Genomic DNA, 15,429 nt, shown 5'->3' on the forward strand with positions numbered 1-15,429 from the left:
ATCCTTTCCTGGACCACGCTGTTTGTTCTTACTCATAGGACAAGCAGATGGGGTGGTACGTGCATCTACAAGAGAGAGAAAGAGGGAGAAGAGCTAATATGTGGGAAACTCAATCTGCAATATCTGGTCTCTGAGGGCTGATGCATCGCTGGCTGTCAGCCGAAATCTGTCCGAGAAAACGAGACCATTGCACGAGATAAATACTGTTAGCTGACCCCTTTCCAGCTTTCTTATTAGATGCCGTCCGGATCAAATTTCAGATCAGTCTCAAGCAGGTATGGCATCCTAGGAGGAAGAGACTCGATTGGGCTATGGTCGGTGGCTACCGAAAGATAACAAGCACGGATGCATCAGGTTTGAGCCAGATTGTATATCTGGCCTATATGCAGAGCAGTCTTCGGCACGTTGGATTGAATACTAGCATCACCGCACCACACTGACCCCAAGTATATACCGCACCATTCTCGAGATCACCCACGACCGGCTCAATCCCGGTCGATCTCCACCACCGGCCCCGTATACTCCTTGCCACCCCAGAGCACATAATACACCGTGCTGAGCAGACTCGTCCCCGCCGTGCCCACCACTGCCCAATTCATCGTACTCGCCGTGGGGCTGGCCACGGTCGGCCAGAAACTGAAGAACACGCCCACCGTCAGATACGCGATCGTGAAAGCGTTCACCAGGATGCCGAGCACGCCGCGGATGTGGAACGGGCCCCACGCCAGCGGGGCCCCAGCGGTGTTGACCAGCACCGAGTCCACGCCCGCGACGGCGGGGTCGCGGATGCCGCCCGTGCACCGCTTCCAGATCAGCAGCGTGGCGGAGATGAGGTAGGAGGTGTAGAGGGCGCTGACGCAGAGGGAGACGACGTCGTTGAGGACGGCGGCGGATCCGAGGATGATCAAGGCCAGCAGGACGGCCGCGACGGTGACGACGAGGATGGACCATTGCGGGACGGCTTGGGCGTTGACCTGGAATTTGAGGTCAATACATGGTAGACTTCAAAGAAACAAGGACGGAGGATGGGGGCGTACTCGACTAAGGATACGCCAGCCTGGAAGACCGCGATCTCGGGCAAAAGACCAGACCATGCGCGATGACGAGGCTAGCGAGCCGACTGCGGTGGCTGTGACTAGAATCGGCACGATGGCACTCATCACCGTACAGCCGCCGACGGAACTCGTGGCTGAGCAGAACACCTGCATATAGGGATATCCGGTGGGCGTTGCCAGCGCGGTGTCAACATCGGTCATGGTGAACAAGGTGCTCAGGACCATGCCGAAGCCCAGCAGGCCGTTGATCACAACGGAGGTGAGGATGGACTGCGGCACGACGCGCTCCGCGTTGTGGATCTCTTCACTCATCTAAAGCACATGTCAAGTTAGTGCCAGTCCGACATGAGGGGGCGAGCAGACTTACGTGAACGGCGGCATCAGCCCCCGTGAAGGAGAACATGGCCCCCGTCATTCCCACCATGAACGCCAGCCCTTCGCTCTGAAAGCCCCCGTCGTTTCGGAATGTTCCAAACACCTCGGACGCATCGTTGTGACTGCCCAGGTAGAGGAGTGGGATGATGATGGCGAAGAAGCCCACGATGTGCAGGATCAGCACGAATCCCTCAAACTTGGGAAGCCAGGTGCTGGCGACCGCGTTGACGAACACTGCAAACGCCAGGATGGCCCAGAAGAGCAGTACCGTCTGCCATGCTGTCGGGACATAGGTGCTGTGGTTCAGGACCACGAGGCCCTGAATCTGGGAGGCGCTCAGGTAGCAAGTCGATGTGAATGCTCCCAGCCAGCCGATGACGATCAACCACCCTGGAGGGCAAGTCCGTCAACCAGTCATGACAAAGAACTCCAGAGTGACAGAGAAGGTCGGCAGGCAACATACCTGTGAGAAAGCTAAGGTACTTTTGACATGATGCCGGAGACATCATCGAGACCCAGTGGTACTGGCCTCCGGACGTTGGGGCCCTATGCGAGAGGCATGTCAGATTCTGTCGGGCAGCAATGGACAAGAGCACATACATTGAGACCAACTCCGACAGCGTGAGAAAGGTCGAAAAGGTGCCCAACCAGACCACCAAAAAGCTATACACGGTTCCGGCCGGGCCTCCACTGTACGATCGGCTTTTGTTAGGTGCCACTCAGGCAAGAAATCGTCCAGGTGCGCCACATACTCTTCAAACGAGATGACAAACGTCGACAAGATACCTTCCCAAGAGGCCAAGATAGTACAGGAAAATCCTAGAATGGACAGAAAACCAAAGCGACGCTTGAGGATCTGCTTCTTGCCCACACGCCCGAGCCCCTGGTCGTCCTGGACCTGGGTGTGACTGGTACTCGCGGCTTTGGTGTCGACGTGCCGATCGCGGAGAGGAATCGGGTCCTCCATGCTGACTATCGAGAAGCTTCAGCTGCCAAGATCCCACGCAGTAATGAGACAGGCGTGGTAGAAGACAAGAGAGCAAAGAAACAATCAAAATGAAAGAGACAAAACGGGATTGTATAATTTTTCTTCCCGATTCTTCTCGCCCGCGCTTTTGTCTCATGGCGCACAAAGACACTTAGTCGTCGTCTATCATTCCCAAAAGAGGGGCGCCAGCCCTGAACTAGTGGCACGAATAGCCCCCCTCCTGCTGCACTCGCAAAGCTGCACGGGAGGTTAATTGCTGAGAACGGGTGGGTGAAACAGATCAAATGGCCGTCCTCCTTTATTCAGCGCAACCACCCCACCGGCAGGGGATATAAATTGATGCGTGACTAAATCCCTCAGTTCCCGCGCCTTCGCTCCAGTCGATCACTTGCAATGGGCTGACAAGCACTGCGCTTTCAGACTAAGCATATTTATTAGCCTCGGAGCTATCTTCCACTAGCAGGGGAACTAATATACCAAGTGTGGAGAATTCACATTGGGCCGACGCGTAGTCGTTTGCTACCAAGCCAAGTCCCACAGCCCCATCATGTCTCACTTTTCCTTATTCTGATAAGCTCTACTAAGCTACTGTCAAAGATTGAAGCCATGGTGGCCCTCCCTCTCCCCGTCCCCGCCAATGCCAGCCATTGACACTAGCGCACTGGTTGACTGCGATTCGACCCTCCATCAGTGGTGATCGACTCGGTGGCAGCATTGGGATCGTAATGCTCCTCCACGGCCCAGGTCATCGTCTGACGGATGATATGACTCTGACTGGTCTGGCTATGCGCGTCGTCCCAGTCGCGCTCCCGCTGTTCCGCAAGAATGGTCGTGTCGTGAGCCGACCCGTGCAGCTGGTTCAGCTCATGCGCCGTGCCGCTCCGTTTCTTCTTCCCCGACCCGTACCCGTATTGTTCGTGCGTCGAACTCTGCCCCGGTAGATGATAGAGTCGTAGCCCGGTGGACTGCAGTCCATCCATGAATGGCTTGAGGTGAGGGATGCAAGAGACGATGATGGCCAGACACTGGACCAGCTGCATGCAGACGGCGACCTTCCAGATCTCGAGCAGGGGCTCATCCGGATCTTCTTGCATGCGGCCTCGATACACCAGCTCCATCACGATAGCGACTACGACTCTGAGCCCGCCGTCACGGCTTGAGTCAGCTCATAGTTCTGTCCAACGCACGGGGACCGGGTCACTTACAAGATACGAGTAGCGAAACACCCGATCACCACCGCCTTCTTCGTATCAGCCATCTGGATCTTGGAGACGACCAGAATGGGAAAGACCATCAGAGCGCATTCGGTGAGGATGTTGGTGATTCCGAAGTAGTACCACCATGCCGCCTGCTCGCTGGGTCAGTCGAGTTCTGCATCACGTCCAAATGCGGTTCATCGGCACCCTACACGGTTGAAGCATGTCTGCGTGAGCCAATTCCACGGTTGGGGCAGGCCACACTGGAACGCCACCGCAACTTCGCACGTCACGGCCCATGTTGTGATGAAGGCAATCAGCCCCCATTCCACTTTGCGGGTTCGTTGCATCAGGAATGTCATGAATGCCAGAGAGCTCAGCTTAGCGAATGTGATGCAGGGGATGTAGAGCAATTCCGCCGCATAGATTGACTATAACCCCGGCGATGTCAGTCACTGTGAAGTCTGTTCACGCGGATCCAAACACACCTTCAAAGCCACTGCCTGCTGATGCTGCGATGAAGCTCGTTGCTCTTGACCGTACCCATTGCCGGCTGCATTTGCGACACATGCTGCCTGTAGCACCGAGAAGACCTACACAGTGGCTCGCACGGTCAGAACAGGTAGTCCGTATGGTCTCTCCTTCCGCAATACACCTACCAGAGCCACCGAGATCAGGTGGTCGTCCATCGTCAGCTTCCTGACGATGACATATTTGATTAGAAGCCGTGTTCCCCCGGAGAGCACGGCGATGACCATGAAAAACCATGCCAGAATTCCGATGACGGGGGCGCGATTCGTGTCCGTAACCACAGTCATGGCTGCAGCAGACAGTGTTGCATGAGCGTCAGCGTCACCATAACGATTCCACCTCGCTCATCCAGGTTCTCCTTCATAAACCGACCACACGACGAATATCTCCCACGAGGATAAAAAAACGAGGCGGAAAAAGTAGATTAACATGGGATTGAGTGTCTCACCTGGAGGTGGATCCGAAGGTGGCCCGCGCAATCTATTAGGGTTCGGCCGGTTGGCGCAGATCCGTACCTTTGCGTGGCCCCATCACCCATGCACTTCACGCATATCCAACTTCCTACTGGATGGGAAAATTTCGGCGAATCTCAATCCTTGTCACTCCAGGACGGGCTGGCTGGGTCCCCCTAGTCTAAGGTTGGAGAATTCAAATTCGGCGCTGTGTGACGGTTCCCCCCTCTCTCTTAACCTTCGTTCGTTCCGGCCGTTGGATTTCGGCGCTATCCCCCCCTTTCATTATCTGCAACCCTAACGAAATCTCACGAACCGCCCTCGTGAAACTGCTTCTGACATCATGGGAGCAACGATGCATGAAGGAACCGCCCCATTCCGGTATGAGCACCTCCCCAGACCCGCGCAGACCTGGTATCGCGTGTACGGCGATCTCACGGTCGGCACCCCCCTGGTGGTGCTGCACGGGGGCCCGGGGTTCTGCCACAACTACCTGCTGCCCCTGGCCGACCTCGCCGGCCCCCAGCGGGCGGTGATCCTGTACGATCAGATCGGAAACGGGCTGTCGACGCACTACCCGGAGAAAGTCGGCGATCAGGGGTTCTGGACGGTCGAGCTGTTTGTCGCCGAGCTGGCCAACCTGCTCGCCCACTTGGGGCTCGCGGCCGGCCGCCCCTTCGATCTCCTGGGCCACTCGTGGGGGGGCATGCTGGGCGCCGAGTTCGCCATCCGGCGGCCGGCGGCGGCGGGGGGCCTGCGGCGTCTCGTGCTCTCCAACGCCCCGGCCTCGGTGTCGCTGTGGTTGGAGTCCGTGAACGGGCTCCGCGCGACGTTACCGGCGGACGTGCAGGCGACGCTGCAGCGGTGCGAGGCCGAGGGGCGGCTCGACTCGAAGGAGTACGAGGACGCCACCATGGTCTTCCTGTCGCAGTTCTCTTGTCGGGTGGACCCCTGGCCGCAGGAGTTTGTGGATAGTATCGTCTGGGCCACCGAGACGGATCCCACCGTCGCGTCTACCATGTGAGTCGTTGTGCTTCTGGCTCTGCCGTCCTCTAATTTAGTTTAATGTCTTTAACCTCCGGGGAATAGGCTGGGCCCGTCCGAGTTCTGGATCGAGGGCAACCTGAAGGATTGGAGCGTGCTGGATCGTCTGCATGCGATCCGGGTGCCCACGCTGCTGATCAACGGGAAATATGACGAGGCCCAGGATAGTACTGTCGAGCCGTTCTTCTGGGCTATCGACAAGGTGAAATGGGTGACATTGGCGGAGAGCTCCCACTGTCCGCAGTTTGACGAGCCGGAAAAATATCTGCAGGTCATCCGGGATTTCTTGGGCGCTCGGTAGAGCTGGGGTGGCTGAACATGCCATTCGGAAATAGCTGATACCACTCCAGGGGAGCTGAGACAAGCATATCACGCGACTGCGTCTGGAGGACCTATCAATGAAGATCCAATCAGTGGCCGTGAAATAGAACTTTCCATCTTACATCTCAGCATTTACTACCGATGTTACCTGGATCATGCTCTTTTCCACCGCGCATGATAATAGATGTTTACAGACGAGGATAATCATCAGTGGCGACATGGTCCAACAATATTCACTTTTTTTGCCTTGACGTGTAAATCATGTAGTTGGAAAGCAGGCAGAGAATAAATGCTGCACAATTGGGGGTATTCATGTCTTACATAATTATGCTAGTGCTGACGCATTCCCATGATCGGGTTATGGAAACAATAACGTTCAGCGCCCAAGCATTCATCTCATCCATCACGAAGTATAATTGGGGAGCAAATAGCCCGAAATGCAAGCTAAAGCGAGAGCTATACTGCCGGCCCCGGCGGAGGCTGACTTGCTCGGCAAAGCAGCCCCGTCAGCCCCGGCAGCCCCAACCACCATGTCATTCACCTGCCGCACCTGCGCCAGACGCAAGGTAAGATGCGACAGGCTGACGCCTCGCTGCTCCAGCTGCCGCAGGGGCAACCACGAGTGCTCATACCGAGCACCGACCCCGCGATCGCGGAAACGCAAGACAAGTGAGGAGCCCGCGGAGCAGCTCGCGCGATATGAGCGCATTCTGCGGCAGCACGGCTTGCTGGACGGTGACGCGCGGCCAACGGCGAGAGATACCTCGCCTGAACCGATTTCGTTTCAGTATAACCGATCCGAAGCCTCGAAGGCTGGTAGGGTGCTTGCGGCAGAAGGCACGTCGAGGTATGTCAGCGGGCATCCATGGAATACTCTCGGTGAGGAGGAGGTGCGACGCGTCTTCGAAGAGGAAGAGCAGGAGCAGCGGGAGATGGCCATTGCACCCGAGATCTTGGTGTCTGATCCGTTGATCGGTGCGCTCGTGGGCTCTCGACGCTCGCTTCTGCAGTACCACCCGACTCACGCAGAGGCCATGCTGCTGTGGCAAACGCATGTCGAGAGCGTGGAGCCGTTCTGCAAGATCCTGCACATCCCCTCCACCTCTGCGATGATCGAGAGGGTTTCATGCCGCCCCGTGCTAGCGTCAGATGCAGATGAGTGTCTTGTGTTTGCCATCTATCAATTTGCAGTCTACGCGATGACGGACGCGGACTGCATGCTAAAACTGGGCCATCCACGCGGCACCTTGAGCCGACGATATCATTCCGCCGCGCAACAAGCGCTGGTCAATGCTGCATTTCTGAAAACGAGTGACATCCAGGTCCTACAGGCTTTAGTCCTATTCCTCCTCTCCAGCCGCCAGCATTACGACTCGCAGACGTACTGGATCCTAACGGGTGTTGCCGTCCGGATCGGGCAGCGGATCGGACTCTACCAAGACGGCGAGAAGCTGGGAATGTGCCCGTTCGATGTCCAGATGCGGCGACGCCTATTCTACCAACTCATGCCCCTCGACGGCCGAGCGAGTCAAATGACGGGCACGGTCGTGTCCATCCCGCCAGACGCGTGGGACACCCAGCTCCCGCTCAACATCGACGACGAGCAGGTCTGGCCCGGCATGACGGCGACCCCGCGGGAGCAGCAAGGCGCGACGCAGATGATGTTCTGCCTGTCGCGCGCCTGCATCGGGCGGTTCTTCGCGAGCATGAGCCCGCATCTGCGCAGCAACGGGCCGTGGACGTTCGGCAGCCTGCCCGAGGCCGAGGCGGTCATCGGTGCCGCTGAACGGGAGGTCGAGCACAAGTACATCCGCTACTGCGATATCGTCGACCCGCTGCATTTCCTGACGGTCGGGCTGGCGCGCGCGGGCATCACCGCCATGCGACTCCGGGTCCGGCTCACGAAGGTCCGGCATCTGACTGCCACGGACGCGGAGATAAGGGAGGTCTTGCACCTCGCCCAGAAGATTTTGGATACCGATGCGGCGGTGTCGGACCACCCGGGCTTGGGAAAATACCGGTGGCATGTCCGACCGTTCTTTCTGTGGGGCACCTTCGATTCGTTCATCTTCGTCTTGACGACCCTGTGGACGCGGGCTAGTGTTCTCTCTCCGGTGGAAATTGAGGAGGCGTGGAAGAAGGTTGAGCAGCTTTATGGTCATCATGATGAGTTTTGGGACTTGAAGCCGTTGTATGTAGCACTGCGGAGACTCACACTCAAAGCTTGGGATGCTCATGCGCGAAGCGACACGGGTGCAGAGCCGGGGTTCATTGCGACCTTGCGCTCATTGCAGACGACGAAGCGCAAGATAAAGGAGGGGCCTCCAAAAGTATCCCCAGATACAAACCCTTTGAGGGGCGACACAATGTTTTTGACAGTGCCCTCTGCGAGTGACATTGACGCGGTTCTTAGTTCGGTGGCTGAGAGTATAAATGGAGAGATGGGCGACGGCATCGACTTCGATACCGTGGACTGGGCTTATTGGGATCAGTTGATCCAATATCACCAAGGACATGATGATGAATGACTAGGAGCCATGAACACGTTCCTCCTAGGGAGTAGAGTTCAAAACCTCCTCGTAGAAGAGGATATATGACACGGAGTCGGAACCTTTCTCCATCCCGGTTCCGCAGTGAGGCTGGAAACGGACGTTTCAAACTGCCCCAATCCCGGTCCGTTTTGGTCCTCCATTGGTCAAATCCTCGGGTCGTCCGCGGCCGAGCATCCAGCCAATCAGAAAATCCCGCTATCAGCGGCCATATAGTATAAAAAACCCCATCATGGTCACCGCTGTTCAATCCCAACAAACAATATTCACATCCGGTCAAACCCAAGAATCATGCCGCAGCTCAGAGTCCTCATCGTGGGCGCATCGATCGCCGGCCCAACAGCGGCCTACTGGTTCGCCCGAGCCGGAGCCAAGGTCACCGTCATCGAGCGGTTCCCGCACCTGCGCACCAACGGCCAGAACATCGACATCCGGACCGTGGGCGTGACGGTGATGCGACGGATGCCCGGGATGGAGGAGGCGGTGCGGGCCAAGACCATCCCGCTGGCGGGCATCGGCTTCGTCCGCTCCAACGGCCGCCCGTACGGAATCATCTCCACAACCGGCGACCCCGACCAGCAGTCTCTCGTCTCCGAGTACGAGATCTACCGAGGAGACTTATCCCGGATTCTATACGACCGCACCGCGTCACATCCCAACATCACTTATATCTTTGGCGAACAGGTCGCCTCGATCCAGCAGCACGGCGAGAAAGGCGAGGATAGCCCCGTGACGGTCGAGTTTGCCAACGGCTCCCCTGCAGCGGAATTCGACCTTGTCGTGGCCTGCGACGGGGCGACTTCGCGGACCCGCGCGATAGGACTCGGGGTCGGCGTGCGGGATCACCTCGTTCCGACCGGTAGCTGGGCGGCGTACTTCTCCATCAAGCAAGATCTCCTGGGAACGAGTGATAACATCGGGAAAGCGTACAATGCTGTCGACGGGCGCTTCATCGCCGCTGCGCCCGACCCCTGGGGCGTGAATCGCGTGGTCATGATCAAGCACCAGCCACCATCCCACGGCAGAGATGCCACTAAGTCGTTCCGGGAGGCGATGAAACAGGGCGAGGATACACTCAAGAAATTCGTGGCGCAGACCTACCGCGGCGCCGGCTGGAAGTGCGACGAGGTGATCCAGGACATGATGGAGGCGGAGGACTTCTACGCCAGCGAGATTGTGCATGTCAAGCTGCCACACTTGTCGAAGGGACGGTTTGTGTTGGTCGGGGATGCCGGGTACGCCGCTTCGACGGGCACCGGGACAAGTCTTGCCATGGCGGGGGCGTACGTGCTGGCGGGGGAGGTTTTCAAGCACAAGGGCGATCTCGCGGGTGCCCTGCGGGGGTATGAGGACGTAATGCGGCCTCTGATTGATGACATGCAGAAGGTGCCCCGGTTTCTTCCGGCGATTTTCACACCGCAGACGGCTTGGGGGCTGTGGCTGAGGAATACGGTGTTTGCTTTCTTGTGTTGGAGTGGGATTCTGGAACTCACGCAGAGGTTCTTTGCGGGGTCTTTTGCCAATACTGATAGGTATCAGTTGCCGGAGTATGAATGGGAGGAGTAGACACGCGCGTGGGATGGTTGGATGATGGCGGTGTTTAATTAATTTAAGGTCCTCGCAACTCGGACAGATATCCCCCCAAAACTGCACTTTGCTTTGTGGATGTGGGAACAGTCGAAGGCTTATTCACAGTAGCTTTAATGACAAACAAAGTAGCGATCATCTCATCATCCCTAATATCATCTACAGATGCTGTCAGGCTGATCGCCTGTGTGACAAGAATCTGTGTAGAAGACCCAAGATGGTTGCAAAGGCATTACTGCCCATCCAGCAGCATGAATTGAGGGTTCAGAGCGAGGTCCAATAATGTACTGCCAGGACTAATGAGTTGCAAATGTTCACCTTCAAGTTGGTTTGTTTGCTGTGATGACAAGTGAGTAAGATGGTCTTGGAAGGGCACACAGAGAAGCAAGAGGCAGAGATCAGTCATCTCTGGGCGTGTTACATTCACAGGAGATCTTCTGGAGCAGACCAATCAGCATGCCTTAGGCCGCCAACTACTCCTACTTCATTTCTTTTCTCTAGTCCTCTTCTTCTCTTCTTCTCTCACTTGCTTTGCTCAGCTACTCCTCCACCTTCTCCTCACCCTCTTTTCTTGTCTTTCATCCACCCGCATACACCCGCAAAGTTGCGTCTCTTTCCACTCATATTCGCATCAACACAACACAAACCCCATGTTCTACACATCTTTCATACATTGTCCTTGACTGGTGAAATTAGCTGAAATCAATAACACCCACACAAAATCCTCACTCCCCACACTCCGACATTGCGTCTAAGCTCCGAGCTTCTACTTTGCCGGCCCAGTCTTCTCGCAACACTGTCTGACCCACTCAGTTTCTGTCCCAAGTCACGTCTCATTCCCCAGAATGTCCAGCAATTCTGGAATGTTCGCGGATGCCAAAGCAGGGGAGCTCTGCGACTTGGAACTAGAGTGTGAAGGGGTGAAACTTACTGTCCACAGAATCGTGGTTTGGAATCAATCCGAGGTGATCAAGACTGCCTGCAAGAGCAACTTCATCGTAAAGCCAGCCACCTCCATTGCTTCTAACGAGGTGTTAGATCTAACACTGAAGAAGGAAGCCCGCACCAACGTCATCCAGGTCCCCGATTTCTCTCTCGCGGCTGTGAAGCGGATGTTGGAGTACATGTACCTCAGTGACTATAGCCTGGACAACGATTCCAAATGGGATTCCGGTATGTGGTCCTCGGTACAAGACTATGGTGTGTTCGTGTCATGGCACACACTAACTGAGGTACAAGAGCCTGTGCAGTCTACCGTTGAGGCGAAGTCGGATTCGATCAGAGCTGACGCAGCAGACACTCACTCCGACCTCATCTGCGTCACCGAGACGGTTCCCGAGACGGTTCCCGAGACGGTTCCCGAGACTGCCGACCCCACACCACCCACAGCTGCGGAGGCCCTGCGTCCTCATCTTGAGATGAGTATGATCGCATGTTACTACCTAGTCCCGGGACTGGAGGCTTTGGCGCTGAAGAAGATCAAGACGGCGTCAGAGCAAAGCTGGTCGCCCGCTGAATTCGACGAGCTGGTCGCCGAGGTCTACCCTTTGATCCCTCACGAGGCCACTCGAAAGCACCTATCTGACCTGGTCGTCGAACACCTGGACGATTTCCCATACAATGAGACTCTTTTCCCGGATCCACTCGCGCGCCAGGTTATCTCGGGGCTGGAGCATCAGCTGAGCACGGCCAGAGAAAGTATATCTGCGCTTACAGAAAAGTCAATTCTTGCGGATGCTGCGAAGGCACATGAAGAAGGGAAACTTCGGCGGTTGGAGGATAATTTGGAAAAGCTCAAGGACACCTCCAACTGCCGCCACTGTGGGATAGGATTCCGTAGCTACCCTGAGCTGGAGGCTGCAGATGGCTCGTCTCTCAAGATACGATGCAGGGATTGCAGGACTCGACATTATGGCTCTTGAGTGTGATGGGAATCGTTAGATCTGAGCTGTCACACGTATTGCACTGGATTTGAGAGTGGGTTGGGCTTAAAAGTGCTTCTTGCTAACCATATCTTCTTGCTGATGATTGTACGATGTTCCTCTAAAAAATAATCGTCCACTTTATCACGATTCTGTAAGATCAGCCTTCTGTTGTATAGCCAGCTGAGTCATCTGTGCATGGAGAAAGTCACGTGCTCCAGGCACCAGTGGAGCGACAGCCACCAATCAGCTGTCTGTCTGCCATGCCAAAGCCGATCAGAGTTTGTCGACCATCACGTGGCGCTCCTCCCCGATAACATGCTATCAATAAATTAGAAGTCAGCCATACCTTGCCTCTTTCATACCAGAATTACAAAAAGACCTAGAAAATATTAAACCACCCCTTAAACATGGACCTAGACATACAACCCGCCTCGTCCACTACGGGCACACAACCAGACCCTCCACCCCCCCAACCGCTCCCACCAACAAACACAATGCACGAACTCCCCATCCAACCGCGGGGCCTCCTCTGGCAAACCGACTTCATCACGCCCGCCCACGAAGCCACCCTTCTCCAATTCTTCCGGCACGACCTGCAATGGCCCACCCGCCCCGGCCGCATCTCCTTACACTATGGCTACACCTTCGACTACAAGACCTTCAACATCGACCCGGCCATCCCCTACCGCCCGTTCCCGGACTGGCTGGTCCCGTTGCTCCCGGCCCGCGAGCCCCGCGCCCCGGACCAGGTCTGCCTGCAGTATTACCCGCCGGGGGCGGGGATCCCGCCGCACGTGGACGCCCACGGGCCGTACGACCAGCTCTACGCGCTGTCGCTGGGCGCCCCCGTGCTGATGGAGTTCCGGCGCGGGGACGAGCGGGTGGAGGTCGACTGCGAGCCGCGCAGTTTGATGTGTATGAGTGGCGATGCCAGGCTGTTCTGGACGCATGGGATTAAGAAGCGGAAGACCGATGTTGTATCCCTGGACGGTGGGGAGACGCGGGTGAGGGCTAGGGGGGAGCGGTGGAGTATTACGTATCGGTGGTTGCGGGAGGGCGGGGAGTGCGAGTGTGGGGATTTGCGGCTCTGTGATACCGCGCAGCGGCGGGCCGGGGTCGAGAAGGAGAAGAGGTCGGTGGTTGCGTTGAGGGAGGCAGCGGAAGCTGCTGGTGGTGGTGAGGATGAGGGGAAGGGGAAGGGAAGGGGGAAGGGGGAGGGGGAGGATGGTGATGAGAGTTGAAGCATGGGGGCTTGGTTTTGGTGGTTTACTTGTTTTCGCAGTCTCATACCCTAGCCTTTGGATTGTTCGGAGTTGGTCTTGTGAGGCTTCAACTTCAGGAGTTTGTTTGATTTATTTGGTGATCGAGTGTTGTCATGCTTAGCAGGCAGATCTGTGATGAGTCTTTACATGTGTCAAGACTGTAGGAAGCATCACTCTCTGACATGCCAGATTTCTGCCACAGTCCAGGTGTATGCAGTGTATACTCCAGTCAAAATATTTAACGATGCTGAAAATATGTCTCGTCCAGGACCATCTTCTTCAGACAAGCATAAAAGACTTTCGGGCTCATACATATATCATAGCCCGTGCAAGCCCTGTAACCAGCCAACCTGGCTGTTTATTCTTCTGGCACAAATAACATACTCTTGCTTCAAGCTGTCCAACCGCCTATAAAGGCACCCCTAACTATCCCCACTCAACTTCGCCTCAATGACACTTTGCGTCGCCAGCGGCGAACTCCAGATCTTCACCACGCGCAGCCCCACCGAGGCCAACAGGTCCTGCCACATGCCCTCGGTGCGCTCGAACGCCGACACAAGCACCATCATCGTGTGATCGTAGCCCGTGGCCTGCGGGTGCGCCCCGACCGCCGGGATCACATGGTCGTGGATCAACAGGGTGCTGTACCCGGGGGTCATCGCATCGCGCAGGTGCTCCAGGATCTGCCGGGCCAGCGCATCCGACCAGTCGTGCAGGACTCCGTGCAGGTAGTAGGCCCGCGCGCCTGTCAATATCACACCAATCATGCGTTAGCCATCCACTTCATCGCCGTACACTTTGCCATTGGACCCACTCCCTCCTCAATCTGGGCACAAAAAAATAGAAACTTAAAAGAAAACAAAAAAAGCGGGGGAAGAGGGGGAAGAGGGGCATACCCTTAACCGGCTGAGGCGTGAAGAAATCATGCGCCATGGCGCGCACCTCAGCGGGACAGATCGCCTGGCGCACGACCTCCGGGCGATCCTGCAGCACCAGCCGCCCCGCGAGGCCGGGCTTCTTGCCCAGAAACTTGTTCATATCGTGGCCGACGTTGCCTCCCACGTCGACCAAGAGGGGGATCTCCGAATCGTCATCGGGCCGGTCGTCCGCCAGCCGGTCGTAGGGGAAGATGTCCAGCATGCCCGCCTGCTTGGCCATGACGCTGCCCATCACGTTGTTGAAGACGGCGCTCTCGGCCGGGTGCTGGGCGTAGTAGTCGAAGAGCGAGCCCGGGAAGTTCTTGGTGTACTGGAAGATGCCGTCGTTGGGGTCGGTGGGGTTCTGGTAGTCGGTCTTGGCGAGGTATTCGGGCATTTTGGCGAAGCAGGGGTTCACTGTGTCGTGTCTGGGTTTGAATTGGGGGTCAGTGCATTAGGTATGTGTCAGGGGACTCAGCGGGTACGGACAAGAATGGGATCCAGGCTCCGAAGACGGGCTCGAGGAGGGATCTGCTGAATGCGGATTGTTCGTAGTGGTCGGCGGAGACCTCGATGATGATGTTGGTGGATGCCAGATGGCGGAGGATGCGACCTATTCAGGGTTTGGGATTGTGGGCAGATGCAATGCAGTGTCCATGCCGTTTGACTTACCGAGTAGGACGGGGTCTGAGTTGGTCAGTTCAGCAAGCTGTGCGGTCGACTGCTCCGCCTTTTCTCCTACGTGGAGCCATTTCTCGAAGAGCTGTAGGTCATGGCTCACTTTCAGGGCCGCGGTCAGGGCAGGCTGGAGGAAGTGTCAGGACCACAAACTCATTATCACGGGCCAGAAATTCTACCTCTGTAATGCAAAGCCGCGCCACGGTATCCCACGAAGTCTCCAAACGACTGATCAGAGCGTACGCCTCTCTCAGCGCTTTAACTCGGTCACCATCATACGCAAAGGATGTACGGTCGATACCCTTGATTGACTGAGTGAACTGGTCCACATCCACGGTGGTAGAAGGAGTCGAATCACCGGTTGACGCCATTGTGGTTCAGCAACTGATCACTTCGGAAAGGGTGAAGAAATCGATCGATCGGGGTGCAGGGGGGAAGGTACATGTATTTCTGTCAGGGGTGATTGTGTCTGGGTCTTGCAGGCTGTCAGCTTACCCCTCACAGCACTAGAGGAAATAAGTTTGACCCAGCGCAGGTCGGCGACCAACG

General features: G+C 56.5%; 8 protein-coding genes across 8 annotated transcripts; 5 read left to right on the forward strand and 3 right to left on the reverse strand.

Moving 5' to 3' along the window:
• Nucleotides 1–108: 108 nt before the first annotated feature.
• BO66DRAFT_392202 (putative GABA permease) lies at nucleotides 109–2,725 on the reverse strand. The gene is made up of 6 exons (XM_025647452.1): nucleotides 2,183–2,725; nucleotides 2,031–2,120; nucleotides 1,894–1,976; nucleotides 1,423–1,820; nucleotides 1,038–1,367; nucleotides 109–974 (listed from the first exon to the last, which is right to left on the reverse strand). The coding sequence occupies exons 1-6, from the start codon at nucleotides 2,395–2,397 to the stop codon at nucleotides 486–488; spliced, it is 1,605 nt and encodes a 534-aa protein (XP_025503632.1). The 5' UTR covers nucleotides 2,398–2,725; the 3' UTR covers nucleotides 109–485.
• A 139-nt stretch (nucleotides 2,726–2,864) lies between these two features.
• On the reverse strand, nucleotides 2,865–4,765 carry BO66DRAFT_350511 (uncharacterized protein). The gene is made up of 5 exons (XM_025644720.1): nucleotides 4,274–4,765; nucleotides 4,103–4,207; nucleotides 3,827–4,045; nucleotides 3,624–3,766; nucleotides 2,865–3,555 (listed from the first exon to the last, which is right to left on the reverse strand). The coding sequence occupies exons 1-5, from the start codon at nucleotides 4,430–4,432 to the stop codon at nucleotides 3,072–3,074; spliced, it is 1,110 nt and encodes a 369-aa protein (XP_025503633.1). The 5' UTR covers nucleotides 4,433–4,765; the 3' UTR covers nucleotides 2,865–3,071.
• Nucleotides 4,766–4,850: 85 nt separating this feature from the next.
• Nucleotides 4,851–6,340, forward strand: BO66DRAFT_392208 (proline-specific peptidase). Its single transcript, XM_025647453.1, has 2 exons — nucleotides 4,851–5,617; nucleotides 5,687–6,340. Exons 1-2 carry the CDS (start codon nucleotides 4,953–4,955, stop codon nucleotides 5,940–5,942), a joined length of 921 nt encoding a protein of 306 aa, XP_025503634.1. The 5' UTR covers nucleotides 4,851–4,952; the 3' UTR covers nucleotides 5,943–6,340.
• A 146-nt stretch (nucleotides 6,341–6,486) lies between these two features.
• BO66DRAFT_374993 (putative C6 transcription factor) lies at nucleotides 6,487–8,490 on the forward strand (the record flags this gene model as incomplete). Its single annotated transcript, XM_025645627.1, has 3 exons — nucleotides 6,487–7,997; nucleotides 8,064–8,367; nucleotides 8,404–8,490. The coding sequence occupies exons 1-3, from the start codon at nucleotides 6,493–6,495 to the stop codon at nucleotides 8,488–8,490; spliced, it is 1,896 nt and encodes a 631-aa protein (XP_025503635.1). The 5' UTR covers nucleotides 6,487–6,492.
• A 293-nt stretch (nucleotides 8,491–8,783) lies between these two features.
• On the forward strand, nucleotides 8,784–10,194 carry BO66DRAFT_392209 (oxidoreductase). The gene has a single exon (XM_025647454.1). It carries the CDS (start codon nucleotides 8,803–8,805, stop codon nucleotides 10,075–10,077), a length of 1,275 nt encoding a protein of 424 aa, XP_025503636.1. The 5' UTR covers nucleotides 8,784–8,802; the 3' UTR covers nucleotides 10,078–10,194.
• Nucleotides 10,195–10,863: 669 nt separating this feature from the next.
• Nucleotides 10,864–12,025, forward strand: BO66DRAFT_452313 (BTB/POZ domain-containing protein). The gene has a single exon (XM_025651931.1). The coding sequence runs from the start codon at nucleotides 10,944–10,946 to the stop codon at nucleotides 12,018–12,020; it is 1,077 nt and encodes a 358-aa protein (XP_025503637.1). The 5' UTR covers nucleotides 10,864–10,943; the 3' UTR covers nucleotides 12,021–12,025.
• Nucleotides 12,026–12,372: 347 nt separating this feature from the next.
• Nucleotides 12,373–13,264, forward strand: BO66DRAFT_471747 (uncharacterized protein; the record flags this gene model as incomplete). Its single annotated transcript, XM_025652887.1, has 1 exon — nucleotides 12,373–13,264. Exon 1 carries the CDS (start codon nucleotides 12,431–12,433, stop codon nucleotides 13,262–13,264), a length of 834 nt encoding a protein of 277 aa, XP_025503638.1. The 5' UTR covers nucleotides 12,373–12,430.
• BO66DRAFT_375002 (S-adenosyl-L-methionine-dependent methyltransferase) lies at nucleotides 13,247–15,272 on the reverse strand. The gene is made up of 5 exons (XM_025645629.1): nucleotides 15,060–15,272; nucleotides 14,875–15,007; nucleotides 14,692–14,815; nucleotides 14,182–14,630; nucleotides 13,247–14,030 (listed from the first exon to the last, which is right to left on the reverse strand). The coding sequence occupies exons 1-5, from the start codon at nucleotides 15,249–15,251 to the stop codon at nucleotides 13,708–13,710; spliced, it is 1,221 nt and encodes a 406-aa protein (XP_025503639.1). The 5' UTR covers nucleotides 15,252–15,272; the 3' UTR covers nucleotides 13,247–13,707.
• Between the last annotated feature and the right edge of the window lie 157 nt (nucleotides 15,273–15,429).

The sequence above is a fragment of the Aspergillus aculeatinus genome (assembly GCF_003184765.1).
Source record: "Aspergillus aculeatinus CBS 121060 unplaced genomic scaffold BO66scaffold_26, whole genome shotgun sequence".
In the NCBI taxonomy this organism is placed as follows: domain Eukaryota; kingdom Fungi; phylum Ascomycota; class Eurotiomycetes; order Eurotiales; family Aspergillaceae; genus Aspergillus; species Aspergillus aculeatinus.